At 42.2% G+C, this 17,866-nt stretch overlaps 2 protein-coding genes and 1 pseudogene across 4 annotated transcripts in view; all 3 read left to right on the forward strand.

Annotated features, from left to right (window-relative positions):
• LOC306777140 (protocadherin gamma-C5-like) overlaps positions 1-17,866 on the forward strand; it is a gene marked incomplete at its 5' end in the record, with an annotated part of 227,308 nt that overhangs the window by 32,578 nt on the left and 176,864 nt on the right. The window contains one exon of one of the 2 annotated variants that reach the window (XM_079268133.1): positions 1,055-3,346. The exons of the other annotated variant lie outside the window; for it this stretch is intronic. Within the exon in view, the coding sequence (XP_079124259.1) occupies positions 1,070-3,346 (2,277 nt within the window). Of the gene's footprint in view, positions 1-1,054; positions 3,347-17,866 lie in introns of those variants that run through there. 2 annotated transcript variants of the gene reach the window in all.
• Positions 5,389-12,266, forward strand: LOC306777553 (protocadherin gamma-A10-like; annotated as a pseudogene). The gene is made up of 2 exons: positions 5,389-5,535; positions 10,019-12,266. The product of its transcript is annotated as a protocadherin gamma-A10-like (transcript).
• Positions 15,109-17,580, forward strand: LOC306777165 (protocadherin gamma-A4-like). The gene has a single exon (XM_079268174.1). The coding sequence runs from the start codon at positions 15,181-15,183 to the stop codon at positions 17,461-17,463; it is 2,283 nt and encodes a 760-aa protein (XP_079124300.1). The 5' UTR covers positions 15,109-15,180; the 3' UTR covers positions 17,464-17,580.

The raw sequence follows: 17,866 nt of genomic DNA on the forward strand, positions 1-17,866 counted from the left end.
GAGTCATACTTTTAAAATAATTGATTCATTCACATTCAACCATACACCGCAACTATATCGTGATCAAAAGCCCTTGAGTGGCAATCAATAGTCTTCAGAAATTGTTTTGACTTGCTACTTATTGTTTTTGTTACGAGAGAGAGAGAGAGAGAGAGAGAGAGAGAGAGAGAGAGAGAGAGATGCATACTCATTTAAATATGAATGCACAACATATTTGTTCTCACCTGTGCAGTTATGTCTGTCTGTCTGTCTATATCTGTCTCAGCAGAGTAATATTTTGTATGCTCTGATTTCATGGAGTTTTCCTTTGCAGGATGTCCACTTTGATAGCGTATTTATTCTTTTCAACTCATCGATTGTTTTGGAAATATCATTCTCGTTTTTTTGCATATTGATGAACTATAAGGACACATTTTATGAATGAGGACTCAGTGCCTATGAGTGACCTGTCAGAGGCAGACTTTACTATGGATGGACGATTCGTAGACTTGGTGTTTTATTTTCAGTCAAAAACATTTCCATATTGATTTCTATTGGAGACAAGCTTTGGTGTTTCACATTAATGAGTGTGGCTCATCTATAACTAAAACAATAGCCATTCCCTTACCATAGCTTGTTTTGTGTTTTCACGGTTCATATTGTGGCAAAGCAATTGATAGTGCTCCTTTAAGATGTTACTTGTACTTTAACAAGTATTCTACCACCACCATTACTACTACTACGAGTTATAATACTATTTGTATATGTTTAAGCCTGCTGTTTCTCCATTCCACTCATGGTGTCGCTATTGGCCAGTCTACGTGAAACATTTCCACTCCACCCTCTGGTTTGTACACCAATGAAAGGCACATTTTGCAGTTGTTGTTCCTGAGATGCAGTCAGCGTAACTGGAGATCTCTCGATTTTCTTTTGACCGAACATATGATCCGTATTGGATTTGCGATCTCAACGAGGGCAGTTTTTCTGTAACAAACGCATTGCCATGATGGGGCTTAAACTGAGGTACTTCGTTTTCTTTCTAATGTGGCAAGCCGTGAATGGGGACGCGAGCTATTCCTTCCAAGAGGAAATGAAGCGTGGATCTGTTATTGGGAATATAGCGAAGGATCTTAACCTGGACTCGCGCAAACTGTCTGCTAGGAATGCCCGTGTTGATGCCGCAGGGAATCGCAAACGTTATTGTGACGTCAATCTCAGCACTGGAGATTTAATTGTTGCCGACAGGATTGACCGAGAGGAGCTTTGTGGGGAAAAGCTGTCGTGTGTGCTAAAACGCGATCTTGTCCTGGAGAATCCTCTGGAACTGCATCCTTTCAATCTACACATTCTAGATATTAATGATAACTCGCCACAATTTAATGAAGAATCGATCCATTTAGAAATTCATGAGTCGGCAGATAGAGGAGCTCGTTTTGTGATTGAAGAAGCGCACGATGCGGATGTAGGACAGAATTCAGTTCAGCAGTACAGCCTTCAAAATAATGATCATTTTATTTTGGCTGCTGATGGAAACGCAATAGAGCTTGTTCTTGAAAAGGAGCTTGATCGTGAAAAACAACAAGAGATCAATTTGCTCCTTGCAGCTTTAGATGGAGGCTCTCCTCAGAGATCAGGTACTGTAGTCATACACGTCACTGTACTGGATGCTAATGATAACGCCCCAGTGTTTAGCCAGGCCGTTTATAAAGCCAGTCTGCCTGAAAACACCCCCCTAGATACTGTAGTGGTCACAGTGAGTGCTAGTGATGCAGACGAGGGAGTCAATGGTGACGTGACTTATGACTTTGGACACGTTAGTGATGATGTGAAGAAGATATTTAGTATTGACCGTAAAAACGGCAAGATCAAAGTGAATCGTGCTATTGACTTTGAGACTGTAACAACATATGATTTGCGCATTAAAGCAAAGGATGGATTAGGATTATCGTGTTATACAAAGGTAATTGTTGAAATCACAGATGTCAATGACAACATACCGGTAATCTATGTGAAATCTCTGGCAAGTCCAGTACCTGAGAACGTGAAACCTGGTACAGAGGTGGGCATCATTAACGTGCAGGATGCAGATTCTAACAATAACCAGCAGGTCCGCTGCTCCATTCAGCAAAAGGTCCCTTTTAAGTTGGTTCCTTCTATTAAAAACTATTATTCTCTGGTGACCACAGGACAACTGGACCGTGAACTGGAGTCTGATTACAACATTACAATCACTGCCACTGACGAGGGCTCTCCACCTCTGTCCTCCTCTAAAACTGTTCAGTTATCTGTTGCAGACATCAACGACAACCCACCTGTGTTTGAGGAGCAGTCCTACAGCGCTTATGTGACTGAAAACAACAAACCTGGCTCCACTTTATGTTCCGTTACTGCTCGAGACCCCGACTGGAGACAAAACGGTACAGTGGTTTATTCTCTGTTACCCGGTGAGGTGAACGGTGCCCCGGTGTCGTCCTATCTATCTGTTAACGGAGACACGGGGGTGATCCACGCTGTGAGGTCGTTTGATTATGAACAGTTCAGGAGTTTCAAAGTCCACGTGACGGCCAGAGACAACGGTTCTCCTCCGCTCAGCAGCAACGTGAGCGTCAGTGTGTTCGTATCGGATGTGAATGACAACTCTCCTCAGATACTGTACCCCGCCCCGGAGGGCAACTCCTTCATGACCGAGCTGGTCCCCAAAGCTGCACACGGAGGCTCTCTGGTGTCCAAAGTGATCGCGGTGGACGCGGACTCCGGACAGAATGCCTGGCTGTCCTATCATATCGTCAAATCCACTGATCCGGGACTTTTCACTATTGGTCTCCACAGCGGAGAGATCAGGACCCAGCGGGACATTTCTGAATCTGACAGCATGAAACAGAACCTCATTGTGTCAGTGAAAGATAACGGACAGCCCTCTCTCTCTGCCACCTGTTCCATATATTTACTTATTTCTGATAACTTGGCTGAGGTGCCAGAACTGAAGGATATTTCTTATGACGAGAAGAACTCCAAACTGACCTCTTATCTGATCATCGCGCTGGTGTCTGTGTCCACCTTTTTCGTGACCTTCATCATCATCATCCTCGGTCTGAGGTTTTGTCGCAGGAGGAAGCCCAGACTGTTGTTTGATGGAGCAGTTGCCATCCCCAGCGCTTATCTCCCTCCTAATTACGCAGACGTTGACGGCACGGGAACTTTACGCAGCGCTTACAATTATGACGCCTACCTGACAACAGGTTCTAGAACCAGTGACTTTAAGTTCGTGTCATCCTACAATGACAACACACTGCCTGCTGACCAGACGCTGAGGAAAAGTCCATCAGACTTTGCTGATGCGTTTGTAGATTGTGATGATTCTCCTGAGGTAGGAACTGGTTTTATGTTTTAACGTATTTGTTTTCACTTGTTCAGCCGATTTTTGAAGCTTAACACACTTACGCTGTTTGTTGACTCCTCAAATATTTTCAGCAACTAGCTTTGGGGAATTTGTTTCAAGTCAATAGTTAGGGTAGGAGACAATTTGTCAAATTAATTTTTCATTTTCTTCGACACTTGTTCCCTAAGTGTAGGCCTACCTTGATCCTGACAGTGGGTATTTTAGCACTTTAATTGTTGCAGTTGGTTGTTTCTTTAGTTTCACATTCAGTGATTCTTTTTCGATTTGGGTGGAATTATTTCCCAACGGTTTCAGCCTATTAGGTGTCCCCATTTTGTAGTAATTCACCAATGTTGTTTGGCTACATCACACATGACCATTATTTGCATCTCACATTGGTGAGCACTTTTGTAGTATTTCCATTTAAACATCAATGGTTTTATACTTCTTCTTACATGTCTCTTCCCCTACTGCTGTTGTCAGTCCCTGGTGTTTATGCAGTATTCACCTGTAGCTAGTTGTTGTGTTAAGTCCAACAGAATACTGTAATACGTCTATTTTTCTTCATATCTGATTTTTTTGAGCTATTAAGCAAGCAGTGGTTGTAGTTTGTCTGTGTAACTTCAATGGAGCTGCAGCTATCTCTTTGTGCCTCTGTCCCTGGTGCTGAAAATCGCTGTTGCTCTGTTGATGAATTATCAGGAAAACTTATATTTGTCTAGTTCATTTCTGCCCTTTGAAAATAGAAATATATCATGCGTTAAACTTTAGTTGTGTGTAAACTCAGACATAGACATATCTATTTTCCACTTTGTAATTAACGTTATACCTCTGGTCTAAGGTAATGAAGAAAACCACAACTGAAATGGGAGGTTCATGTCCCCCCAGTCAGTGAAGTGTTATGTATTTGATTGCTTGCCAATATCATCGGAGTTACATCCATTGTAAAGTTATCTCCATGAGTCTTTCACGTTCAATAACGTTCAGTTTCAGTGCAACAAGTAAAGTTTTAATTTCAAGAAAATAATGTATTTTTGTCCGGAGTGGTGGATGGGTGAATCAAGCATTTTCCATTCGAACTTCTGGACGATGTGTCCCGTTTGATACTGTTTTCTAAATGTATTATTATTTATTATTATTATTATTATAATTCCAAATGTTTAACAATGATTGTATTCTTAAATTTCCATCTTCAGTCTTTCCACGAACAATCGACCTACATACTGTAGTAACTTTCAACAACAGTCCTCCCAAAAACGTATTTAGCTCTTAGCAAAGATGTCCTCTGAAATGCACGATGAAAAACAAACATTAGCTTCTCCATAAGTGAGGCTTCTGCATTTATTGCACCAGTGGACTCTGATGCCAACATATCTAGAAACCATTTTGTTTTGGGACTCCAGCAGCTGCACGGGACAGACAGACAGACAGACTCTCTGGGAGCTTGTTTCACATTTAACCGCAGAACAAAAGATACAAAACCAGGGACATGAACGGTAGAATTTGTATTATTTACTAACGTTACGGATATTACATACAGTGTTGAGCGTAGAACAGTTCAGAACCAATCCGTAGTCAGACATTGTTTAACAGAAACAATTGGGGAATTTTGTCTTATTATCTTTATGGAATCCTTTAAGTGGATCAATTAAGGATGCATGTGTCTCATAACACGAAGCACCATATCATTTAACTTCAAAAGTAAATTACACAATACTTCCCGTATGACACTGTTTGATACCGTTTAAAGTGAATTTTAATTTAAACATGAAAGATCAAACTATTGGACAGTGGATTTAAGAATAAATTGCTATATTTCATTTGTACTCACGGTGTCACTATAGACCAGCTAAGGAGTGAAGTGTTCACTCTGCATTGCACACCACCCATTATTTGGATGGACCAGCCTTGTGTTCTTTTTATCATTCAACACCGAGGACTCATGCTTGGAAGGCACATATATTGATCGAATAGTAGTCGTTTCAAGGCTCGTTATTAACGTGTTGTAACGTGTTTAGTTCTGTCTGAGGATGAGACGGCGTGTTCTTCAAAGCTATGGCTTTGTCTTTTTCTTTGTTGTGGTGCAGTCCGCACACGGAGACCTGAGCTACTCTGTACAGGAGGAGCTCAAGCGCGGATCTGTTATTGGAAATATCGCCAAGGATCTCGGCCTGGAGGTGGGCAGACTGTCTGCTCGCAAAGCTCGTGTTGACATGGAAGGAAACGAGAGACAGTATTGCGGGATTAACCTTCGAAACGGCGATTTAATCGTTGCGGATAGAATCGACAGAGAGGAGCATTGTGGAGACAAGCCTTCGTGTGTTCTTAAATTCGACTTGCTGTTTGAGAATCCATTGGAGTTACACCGGTTGTCCCTGCAGGTGCAGGACATAAACGACAATGCACCAATTTTCCCAAAAGACACTGTAAAGCTTGAAATTAGAGAGTCAGCTGTCAAAGGAGCTAGATATCGTGTTAATCCAGCACACGATGCAGATATAGGCAAGAACTTTGTTGAAAGCTACATTTTGCAACAAAACCCTCACTTTGTGTTCAGTATTCAGACGACAAGTGCTGGTAAATACGGTGAGTTGGTTTTAGATAAAGAGTTAGACCGTGAAGGGCAGCAGGAAATGAAATTGTTACTCACAGCTGTAGACGGTGGTTCTCCTCAGAGATCAGGGACAGTAGTCATACACGTCATTGTACTTGATGCTAATGATAACGCCCCAGTTTTTACTGAGGCCGTTTATCGAGCCACGTTACCAGAAAACTCAGCTATTAATACCCCAGTTATTACTGTAAGTGCATCAGATGCAGATGAAGGTGTCAACGGAGAGGTTACATATGAATTTAGCAGATTATCTGATAAGTCACGAAAGCTTTTTTCACTAAATGAAAAAACTGGTGAAATCAGAGTGACAGGTAACATTGATTATGAAGAGGGATCGAAGTATGAAGTGATTGTTGAGGCCAAAGATGGTTATGGACTGTCTTCAGTAGCAAAAGTGATTTTTGATATCACTGATGTCAATGACAACGCCCCTCTGATATATCTGAAATCACTGACTAACCCCATACCAGAGAACGTGTCACCTGGTACAGAGGTGGGCATCATCAACGTGCAGGATAGAGACTCTGAGACTAACAGACAGGTCCGCTGCTCCATTCTGCAAAACGTCCCTTTTAAGTTGGTTCCTTCCATTAAAAACTATTATTCTCTGGTGACCACAGGACAACTGGACCGTGAACTAGAGTCTGATTACAACATTACAATCACTGCCACTGACGAGGGCTCTCCACCTCTGTCCTCCTCTAAAACTGTTCAGTTATCTGTAGCAGACATCAACGACAACCCACCTGTGTTTGAGGAGCAGTCCTACAGCGCTTATGTGACTGAAAATAACAAACCTGGCTCCACTTTATGTTCCGTTACTGCTCGAGACCCCGACTGGAGACAAAACGGTACCGTGGTTTATTCTCTGTTACCCGGTGAGGTGAACGGTGCCCCGGTGTCCTCCTATCTATCTGTTAACGGAGACACGGGGGTGATCCACGCTGTGAGGTCGTTTGATTATGAACAGTTCAGGAGTTTCAAAGTCCACGTGACGGCCAGAGACAACGGTTCTCCTCCGCTCAGCAGCAACGTGAGCGTCAGTGTGTTCGTATCGGATGTGAATGACAACTCTCCTCAGATACTGTATCCCGCCCCGGAGGGCAACTCCTTCATGACCGAGCTGGTCCCCAAAGCTGCACACGGAGGCTCTCTGGTGTCGAAAGTGATCGCGGTGGACGCGGACTCCGGACAGAACGCCTGGCTGTCCTATCATATCGTCAAATCCACTGATTCGGGACTTTTCACTATTGGTCTCCACAGCGGAGAGATCAGGACCCAGCGGGACATTTCTGAATCTGACAGCATGAAACAGAACCTCATTGTGTCAGTGAAAGATAACGGACAGCCCTCTCTCTCTGCCACCTGTTCCATGTATTTACTTATTTCTGATAACTTGGCTGAGGTGCCAGAACTGAAGGATATTTCTTATGACGAGAAGAACTCCAAACTGACTTCTTATCTGATCATCGCGCTGGTGTCTGTGTGCACCTTTTTCCTGACCTTCATCATCATCATCCTCGGTGTGAGGTTTTGTCGCAGGAGGAAGCCCAGACTGTTGTTTGATGGAGCAGTTGCCATCCCCAGCGCTTATCTCCCTCCTAATTACGCAGACGTTGACGGCACGGGAACTTTACGCAGCGCTTACAATTATGACGCCTACCTGACAACAGGTTCTAGAACCAGTGACTTTAAGTTCGTGTCATCCTACAATGACAACACACTGCCTGCTGACCAGACTCTGAGGAAAAGTCCATCAGACTTTGCTGATGCGTTTGGGGATGGTGATGGTTCTCCTGAGGTAGGAACATGCTTCCTATCATAGATTTACATTCACATTCACACAGCCAACTTGTCTGTTTGTTCATGCGAGAGCTCTCAGTTTGGAGGGGGATTTAACTCTCCCAGCTTGTGTCTCTGTCCTTGGTGCCGAATTGCAATTCACTGATGCCTTTCTGGGATCTTGGCTTCCCTCCACTATTCTGTTGTCATTTATTGTCGGAGTTTAATTTCTTCAGTCAACATGGCCGGATTACCAGAGCTGAATGGTATTTCTTATGATGAGAGAGCAGTTCTAGCGCTCACATCTCTCCCATGTTTATAGTTTATTATAATATCCACATACTTCCTGGATGTATCTTTGTCCATAATCATGTGTTTGTCCTTCGGCTTGAATGAATTGCTTGAGAATTCAACTTTTGAAAAGTTTTTAAAAGTAACTCTCTTCCAAAAGAGATCATCATTTTGATTTTGAAAAGGACTTTAATTTTCATCATTTTAGGCTTATTCTTTTTTTGCTTTTCATTAGTTTCCTGAATGAGCCATACACTTAGTTGAGGCTGATCATTCCTTTTGGATCTTTTGATGTTATTTGGCCTGAATTAATGACTACACAGTGGCATTCCTTTTTTGCCAACAACCAAACAACAACCAAAAAACAACCCTGTCTCCTAAAAATTACGTTCAAAACGCATTCTCAATTACGTTTGTTAACAGATGTAGCTTGTACAGCAATTCTGGCGTATGTACTCAGTGCTAACCCGACGATGTTCGCGAAGGAATAAAAGAACGTGAGGCATCACTTCTGTTCAGTGGAACTCTTTTTGTCCAAAGTAAAACTTTATTGACACACGTCAACTTCAGCACTTCTTGTTGGCTGTTCTCTTTGTCCATCACACAGTCCCTGATTTAACTCTATAAGGTCTGCACATGACAATACAAATAGATAACATATAATTGAGAACATATTACGTATATGTACATACAATGATTTCGTTCACATTTAACTCATGTAGTTCAATACTCTTTAAACTACATGACATTGGTTTATCTTAAGATGAGACAGCAAGCAGTAATAGTCAACTTAAAATGGATTATTCTCACTGATATGCACCTCTTGAGAAACTATTAATCCACTGGGGACAACAGTTTCAGTATAATAAACTTGTACAGCCCTGCTATATGATGATGTGATGCAATTTTAATGTGAATTGCAAACATGCACAGTATATTTTTTAATAAATACAGCAATATTAGCTCTCTGAATTTATGCCTGTGCTAAAGTACATTTAGACTGCATGCTTACTTTAAATACAGTAGCTTACAACCCGTTAAAAGTCCAGAATTCCACACCTGATATCGGGCTAAGGTGACTTAAGCCTTTCAGTTTTACACCAGAGTGCATACAGTGAAGATGGACTGGAACGGTCCACTCCATACAAACATGTCCCTTTGATGAAATGACTCAAATGAAATGCAATACACTCGTTTAGAGGATTATAAAATCACTGCTTGCAAGTTATGGATAGGTGGCATATACAAATGAAGACAGTTACACTCTTTTTTAATATACTGGTATCCGACCAACATTCTTTCCACAGGAATATCTATTCAATACCACATGATTTCATCAAAATGTATAACATTTAAGTGTGCTAACTCTGACAATTTAAAGTCGACATGAGCTCATTAACAAGACTTGTTTTGTACATAGCTTGCATAGTGTCTTAAAAAAGCGTGTGACTTGAAAGGGTGCGTCTTCAGACCTTGATGCTAACTCAATGCAGTAACACTTGTTGCAAATGTTGTAAACACAAAAGTAGGTTTACCTTCTGTTTTATTTGCAAGACTCGTGGACAATGTTATGTAGGCTACAGCCAATTTAGCAGTGGTCCTTTTTATTGTTATATTTTTAAACTAGTGTTACTGTTGAACTTAACTCACGGTGTCGCTATACACCAGCCTTAAAATAGTTCCAATCCTCTCCTTAGTGGACAGACGTTCTTACGCCCATTGCGTGCAGATACTACATGCAGTCACAATCACGCTGAATTGCTGTTACGTGGTTGACTGTGTTTGTTGCTTGGATTCCCGAACGTCTTATGGACTAATCCTTAAACGATGGATCTAAGTGTGTTCGCGTATGACTTATATTTCCTCCTGTTTTTTCTGCGTGTCGCTTATGGAGACATAAGCTATTCTTTTCCAGAGGAGATGAAACGTGGATCAGTTATTGGAAATGTGGCCAAGGATCTCGGGCTCGACAGGGGCGCGCTCTCCAGCAGAAGAGCCCGCATTGACACCGATGGGACCGATAAACGTTACTGTGACATGAACCTGAATAACGGAGAGTTGATTATCGCAGACAGGATTGACCGAGAGGGGCTTTGTGGCGAAAAGGCTTCGTGCGTCGTAAAGCACGAGCTTGTGCTGGAGAATCCTCTCGAGCTCCATCGGATTAATCTTCACATTCAAGATATGAATGATAATTCCCCACAATTTAAGGAAGACTTGATTAATATAGAAATTCACGAGTTGGCAGATAGAGGAGCTCGTTTTGTGATTGAAGAAGCGCACGATGCGGATGTAGGACAGAATTCAGTTCAGCAGTACAGCCTTCAAAATAATGATCATTTTATTTTGGCTGCTGATGGAAACGCAATAGAGCTTGTTCTCGAAAAGGAGCTTGATCGTGAAAAACAACAAGAGATCAATTTGCTCCTTGCAGCTTTAGATGGAGGCTCTCCTCAGAGATCAGGTACTGTAGTCATACACGTCACTGTACTGGATGCTAATGATAACGCCCCAGTGTTTAGCCAGGCCGTTTATGAAGCCAGTCTGCCTGAAAACACCCCCCTAGATACTGTAGTGGTCACAGTGAGTGCTAGTGATGCAGACGAGGGAGTCAATGGTGACGTCACTTATGAATTTGGACATGTTACTGATGATGTGAAGAAGATATTTAGTATTGACCGTAAAGTTGGTGAGATACGAGTCGTTGGAATTGTTGACTATGAAACTACGACATTATTTGAAATACGCGTTAAAGCAAAAGATGGATTAGGGCTGTCATCATATGCTAAGGTAATCATTTCTATCACTGATGTGAATGACAACGCCCCTGTAGTCAGTTTGAAATAACTAACGAACCCCATACCTGAGGATACCCCACCTGGTACAGAGGTGGGCATCATCAACGTGCAGGACAGAGACTCTGAGACGAACAGACAGGTCCGCTGCTCCATTCAGCAAAAGGTCCCTTTTAAGTTGGTTCCTTCGATTAAAAACTATTATTCTCTGGTGACCACAGGACAACTGGACCGTGAACTAGAGTCTGATTACAACATTACAATCACTGCCACTGACGAGGGCTCTCCACCTCTGTCCTCCTCTAAAACTGTTCAGTTATCTGTAGCAGACATCAACGACAACCCACCTGTGTTTGAGGAGCAGTCCTACAGCGCTTATGTGACTGAAAATAACAAACCTGGCTCCACTTTATGTTCCGTTACTGCTCGAGACCCCGACTGGAGACAAAACGGTACAGTGGTTTATTCTCTGTTACCCGGTGAGGTGAACGGTGCCCCGGTGTCCTCCTATCTATCTGTTAACGGAGACACGGGGGTGATCCACGCTGTGAGGTCGTTTGATTATGAACAGTTCAGGAGTTTCAAAGTCCACGTGACGGCCAGAGACAACGGTTCTCCTCCGCTCAGCAGCAACGTGAGCGTCAGTGTGTTCGTATCGGATGTGAATGACAACTCTCCTCAGATACTGTACCCCGCCCCGGAGGGCAACTCCTTCATGACCGAGCTGGTCCCCAAAGCTGCACACGGAGGCTCTCTGGTGTCCAAAGTGATCGCGGTGGACGCGGACTCCGGACAGAACGCCTGGCTGTCCTATCATATCGTCAAATCCACTGATTCGGGACTTTTCACTATTGGTCTCCACAGCGGAGAGATCAGGACCCAGCGGGACATTTCTGAATCTGACAGCATGAAACAGAACCTCATTGTGTCAGTGAAAGATAACGGACAGCCCTCTCTCTCTGCCACCTGTTCCATGTATTTACTTATTTCTGATAACTTGGCTGAGGTGCCAGAACTGAAGGATATTTCTTATGACGAGAAGAACTCCAAACTGACTTCTTATCTGATCATCGCGCTGGTGTCTGTGTGCACCTTTTTCCTGACCTTCATCATCATCATCCTCGGTGTGAGGTTTTGTCGCAGGAGGAAGCCCAGACTGTTGTTTGATGGAGCAGTTGCCATCCCCAGCGCTTATCTCCCTCCTAATTACGCAGACGTTGACGGCACGGGAACTTTACGCAGCGCTTACAATTATGACGCCTACCTGACAACAGGTTCTAGAACCAGTGACTTTAAGTTTGTGTCATCCTACAATGACAACACACTGCCTGCTGACCAGACTCTGAGGAAAAGTCCATCAGACTTTGCTGATGCGTTTGGGGATGGTGATGATTCTCCTGAGGTAGGAACATGCTTCCTATCATAGATTTACATTCACATTCACACAGCCAACTTGTCTGTTTGTTCATGCGAGAGCTCTCAGTTTGGAGGGGGATTTAACTCTCCCAGCTTGTGTCTCTGTCCTTGGTGCCGAATTGCAATTCACTGATGCCTTTCTGGGATCTTGGCTTCCCTCCACTAGTCTGTTGTCATGTATTGTCGGAGTTTAATTTCTTCAGTCAACATGGCCGGATTACCAGAGCTGAATGGTATTTCTTATGATGAGAGAGCAGTTCTAGCGCTCACATCTCTCCCATGTTTATAGTTTATTATAATATCCACATACTTCCTGGATGTATCTTTGTCCATAATCATGTGTTTGTCCTTCGGCTTGAATGAATTGCTTGAGAATTCAACTTTTGAAAAGTTTTTAAAAGTAACTCTCTTCCAAAAGAGATAATCATTTTGATTTTGAAAAGGACTTTAATTTTCATCATTTTAGGATAATTCTTTTTTTGCTTTTCATTAGTTTCCTGAATGAGCCATACACTTAGTTGAGGCTGATCATTCCTTTTGGATCTTTTGATGTTATTTGGCCTGAATTAATGACTACACAGTGGCATTCCTTTTTGAAGTCCTCATTTCATTGTTCTTATTGTTGAGACTTTATATCGTATCGTATCAGATACACATTATCAATATAATACAGTTCCTGCTGCAGCTTCAATCTAAACACATCAAAAATAACTGCCTGTTGTGCCTTGACAGAAACAAATGTTTTAAGTACAAATATATCTATATTAATCAGCAACATACAGTGTGCAGTGTATAATCAGCTTCAATGTATTTACTGTCAATATGTCCCTCACGCAATCACATGGTTTTGTGGACGAGGAAACAATGTCTGTGGATTTATTTTCCATCATATGTGATTTACAATATTACTTTGTTGGTTGCTAAATTTCTCCTCTGGCGATCCATAGAAATATGTTAGTAACTCAGGCAGAGTACTATTCTTTGAGTTGGATGACTGGAAATCTTAGACATGTCATTCATCAGCATATACACCACAGGTGGAAATCACCGCCTGAAGAATGTCTTTTCATTGCAGTACACTTATCTTCTTAAACATGTATGCTACATAAGCCTCACTTGTTTGAGCTTTCTTGTGTTTGACTGTCTAAGTCAACCAATAAATATAGAAGTAAATATAGAGAAAAATAGATGAGTTGTTCATATTATAGGCAAAATTCATATTGTCAGTTTCAATAGAAGTGACTTGAGATATCTTCATTGATTGTGCTAACTTAGTCCTTTAACATTGTGACTGTATATTAGTTGTTTTCTTCAGATGATACCAGCTGTTAGATTGTATTGCGTATTCTGTGTCTTTTTGAAACAACCCTGTCTCCTAAAAATGACGTTCCCAGTAAAACGCATTCTCAATTACGTTTGTTAACAGATGTAGCTTGTACAGCAATTCTGGCGTATGTACTCAGTGCTAACCCGAAGATGTTCGCGGAGGAATAAAAGAACGTGAGGCATCACTTCTGTTCAGTGGAACTCTTTTTGTCCAAAGTAAAACTTTATTGACACACGTCAACTTCAGCATTTCTTGTTGGCTGTTCTCTTTGTCCATCACACAGTCCCTGAATTAACTCTATCAGGTCTGCACATGACAATACAAATAGATAACATATAATTGAGAACATATTACGTATATGTACATACAATGATTTCGTTCACATTTAACTCATGTAGTTCAATACTCTTTAAACTACATGACATTGGTTTATCTTAAGATGAGACAGCAAGCAGTAATAGTCAACTTAAAATGGATTATTCTCACTGATATGCACCTCTTGGGAAACTATTCATCCACTGGAGACAACAGTTTCAGTATAAGAAACTTGTACAGCCCTGCTATATGATGATGTGATGCAATTTTAATATGAATTGCAAACATGCACAGTATATTTTTTAATAAATACAGCAATAGTAGCTCTCTGAATTTATGCCTGTGCTAAAGTACATTTAGACTGCATGCTTACTTTAAATACAGTAGCTTACAACCCGTTAAAAGTCCAGAATTCCACACCTGATATCGGGCTAAGGTGACTTAAGCCTTTCAGTTTTACACCAGAGTGCATACAGTGAAGATGGACTGGAACGGTCCACTCCATACAAACATGTCCCTTTGATGAAATGACTAAAATGAAATGCAATACACTCGTTTAGAGGATTATAAAATCACTGCTTGCAAGTTATGGATAGGTGGCATGTACAAATGAAGACAGTTACACTCTTTTTTAATATACTGGTATCCGACCAACATTCTTTCCATATGAATATCTATTCAATACCATATGATTCCATCAAAATGTATGACATTTAAGTGTGCTAACTCTGACAATTTAAAGTCGACATGAGCTCATTAACAAGACTTGTTTTGTACATAGCTTGCATAGTGTCTTAAAAAAGCGTGTGGCTTGAAAGGGTGTGTCTTCAGACCTTGATGCTAACTCAATGCAGTAACACTTGTTGCAAATGTTGTAAACACAAAAGTAGGTTTACCTTCTGTTTTATTTGCAAGACTCGTGGACAATGTTATGTAGGCTACAGCCAATTTAGCAGTGGTCCTTTTTATTGTTATATTTTTAACAAGTGTTATTGTTGAACTTAACTCACGGTGTCGCTATACACCAGCCTTAAAATAGTTCCAATCCTCTATCCTTAGTGGACAGACGTTCTTACGCCCATTGCGTGCAGATACTACATGCAGTCACAATCACGCTGAATTGCTGTTACGTGGTTGACTGTGTTTGTTGCTTGGATTCCCGAACGTCTTATGGACTAATCCTTAAACGATGGATCTAAGTATGGTCGCGTATGACTTATATTTCCTCCTGCTTTGTCTGCGTGTCGCTTATGGAGACATAAGCTATTCTTTTCCAGAGGAGATGAAACGTGGATCAGTTATTGGAAATGTGGCCAAGGATCTCGGGCTCGACAGGGGCGCGCTCTCCAGCAGAAGAGCCCGCATTGACACCGATGGGACCGATAAACGTTACTGTGACATGAACCTGAATAACGGAGAGTTGATTATCGCAGACAGGATTGACCGAGAGGGGCTTTGTGGCGAAAAGGCTTCGTGCGTCGTAAAGCACGAGCTTGTGCTGGAGAATCCTCTCGAGCTCCATCGGATTAATCTACACATTCAAGATATTAATGATAATTCCCCACAATTTAATGAAGAATCGATCCATTTAGAAATTCACGAGTTGGCAGATAGAGGAGCTCGTTTTGTGATTGAAGAAGCGCACGATGCGGATGTAGGACAGAATTCAGTTCAGCAGTACAGCCTTCAAAATAATGATCATTTTATTTTGGCTGCTGATGGAAACGCAATAGAGCTTGTTCTCGAAAAGGAGCTTGATCGTGAAAAACAACAAGAGATCAATTTGCTCCTTGCAGCTTTAGATGGAGGCTCTCCTCAGAGATCAGGTACTGTAGTCATACACGTCACTGTACTGGATGCTAATGATAACGCCCCAGTGTTTAGCCAGGCCGTTTATGAAGCCAGTCTGCCTGAAAACACCCCCCTAGATACTGTAGTGGTCACAGTGAGTGCTAGTGATGCAGACGAGGGAGTCAATGGTGACGTGACTTATGACTTTGGACATGTTACTGATGATGTGAAGAAGATATTTAGTATTGACCGTAAAGTTGGTGAGATACGAGTAATGGGCATTGTTGACTATGAAACTACGAGATTATTTGAAATACGTGTTAAAGCAAAAGATGGATTAGGGCTGTCATCATATGCTAAGGTAATCATTTCTATCACTGATGTGAATGACAACGCCCCTGTAGTCAGTTTGAAATCACTAACGAACCCCATACCTGAGGATACCCCACCTGGTACAGAGGTGGGCATCATCAACGTGCAGGATAGAGACTCTGAGACCAACAGACAGGTCCGTTGCTCCATTCAGCAAAACGTCCCTTTTAAGTTGGTTCCTTCTATTAAAAACTATTATTCTCTGGTGACCACAGGACAACTGGACCGTGAACTAGAGTCTGATTACAACATTACAATCACTGCCACTGACGAGGGCTCTCCACCTCTGTCCTCCTCTAAAACTGTTCAGTTATCTGTAGCCGACATCAACGACAACCCACCTGTGTTTCAGGAGCAGTCCTACAGCGCTTATGTGACTGAAAATAACAAACCTGGCTCCACTTTATGTTCCGTTACTGCTCGAGACCCCGACTGGAGACAAAACGGTACCGTGGTTTATTCTCTGTTACCCGGTGAGGTGAACGGTGCCCCGGTGTCCTCCTATCTATCTGTTAACGGAGACACGGGGGTGATCCACGCTGTGAGGTCGTTTGATTATGAACAGTTCAGGAGTTTCAAAGTCCACGTGACGGCCAGAGACAACGGTTCTCCTCCGCTCAGCAGCAACGTGAGCGTCAGTGTGTTCGTATCGGATGTGAATGACAACTCTCCTCAGATACTGTACCCCGCCCCGGAGGGCAACTCCTTCATGACCGAGCTGGTCCCCAAAGCTGCACACGGAGGCTCTCTGGTGTCCAAAGTGATCGCGGTGGACGCGGACTCCGGACAGAACGCCTGGCTGTCCTATCATATCGTCAAATCCACTGATCCGGGACTTTTCACTATTGGTCTCCACAGCGGAGAGATCAGGACCCAGCGGGACATTTCTGAGTCTGACAGCATGAAACAGAACCTCATTGTGTCAGTGAAAGATAACGGACAGCCCTCTCTCTCTGCCACCTGTTCCATGTATTTACTTATTTCTGATAACTTGGCTGAGGTGCCAGAACTGAAGGATATTTCTTACGACGAGAAGAACTCCAAACTGACCTCTTATCTGATCATCGCGCTGGTGTCTGTGTCTACCTTTTTCGTGACCTTCATCATCATCATCCTCGGTCTGAGGTTTTGTCGCAGGAGGAAGCCCAGACTGTTGTTTGATGGAGCAGTTGCCATCCCCAGCGCTTATCTCCCTCCTAATTACGCAGACGTTGACGGCACAGGAACTTTACGCAGCGCTTACAATTATGACGCCTACCTGACAACAGGTTCTAGAACCAGTGACTTTAAGTTCGTGTCATCTTACAATGACAACACACTGCCTGCTGACCAGACTCTGAGGAAAAGTCCATCAGACTTTGCTGATGCGTTTGGCGAAATGGAAGAGTGTTTAGAGGTATGAATATATCGTTATTATTTTCAAAAACAGTAATTTAGTCTCTGACATTTTGGTGTGTTGTCCAATTCAGCAGGATGTTTTTTCCTACAAAAAGTATTTTTATCTAAATTTACTGAGATCTGCTATCATTTCTTTCATTTGTCTGTAAGATAACTATAGATGTGTTGTTATTAGTTTGGTCAGCATAAAGTCAGTTTTTCGCTCATGTGAAGTTGTGGCATTCTTTTTTTTTTTAAAGATTCTTCTTTTGCTGCATCAAAACCCTGCTTTTCAATATTTCACTGATACGTATTTCTGGTAACTATGTCATTGGATGCAGTTCTTGAATCAATTTATTATTGAGTTAACAGTAAAATGAACCTCTTATGTACTGATCAGCCGGAGCATAAACGGTTCAATATGACCA

This window comes from Melanostigma gelatinosum, assembly GCF_949748355.1.
Source record: "Melanostigma gelatinosum genome assembly, chromosome: 5".
Lineage (NCBI taxonomy): Eukaryota > Metazoa > Chordata > Actinopteri > Perciformes > Zoarcidae > Melanostigma > Melanostigma gelatinosum.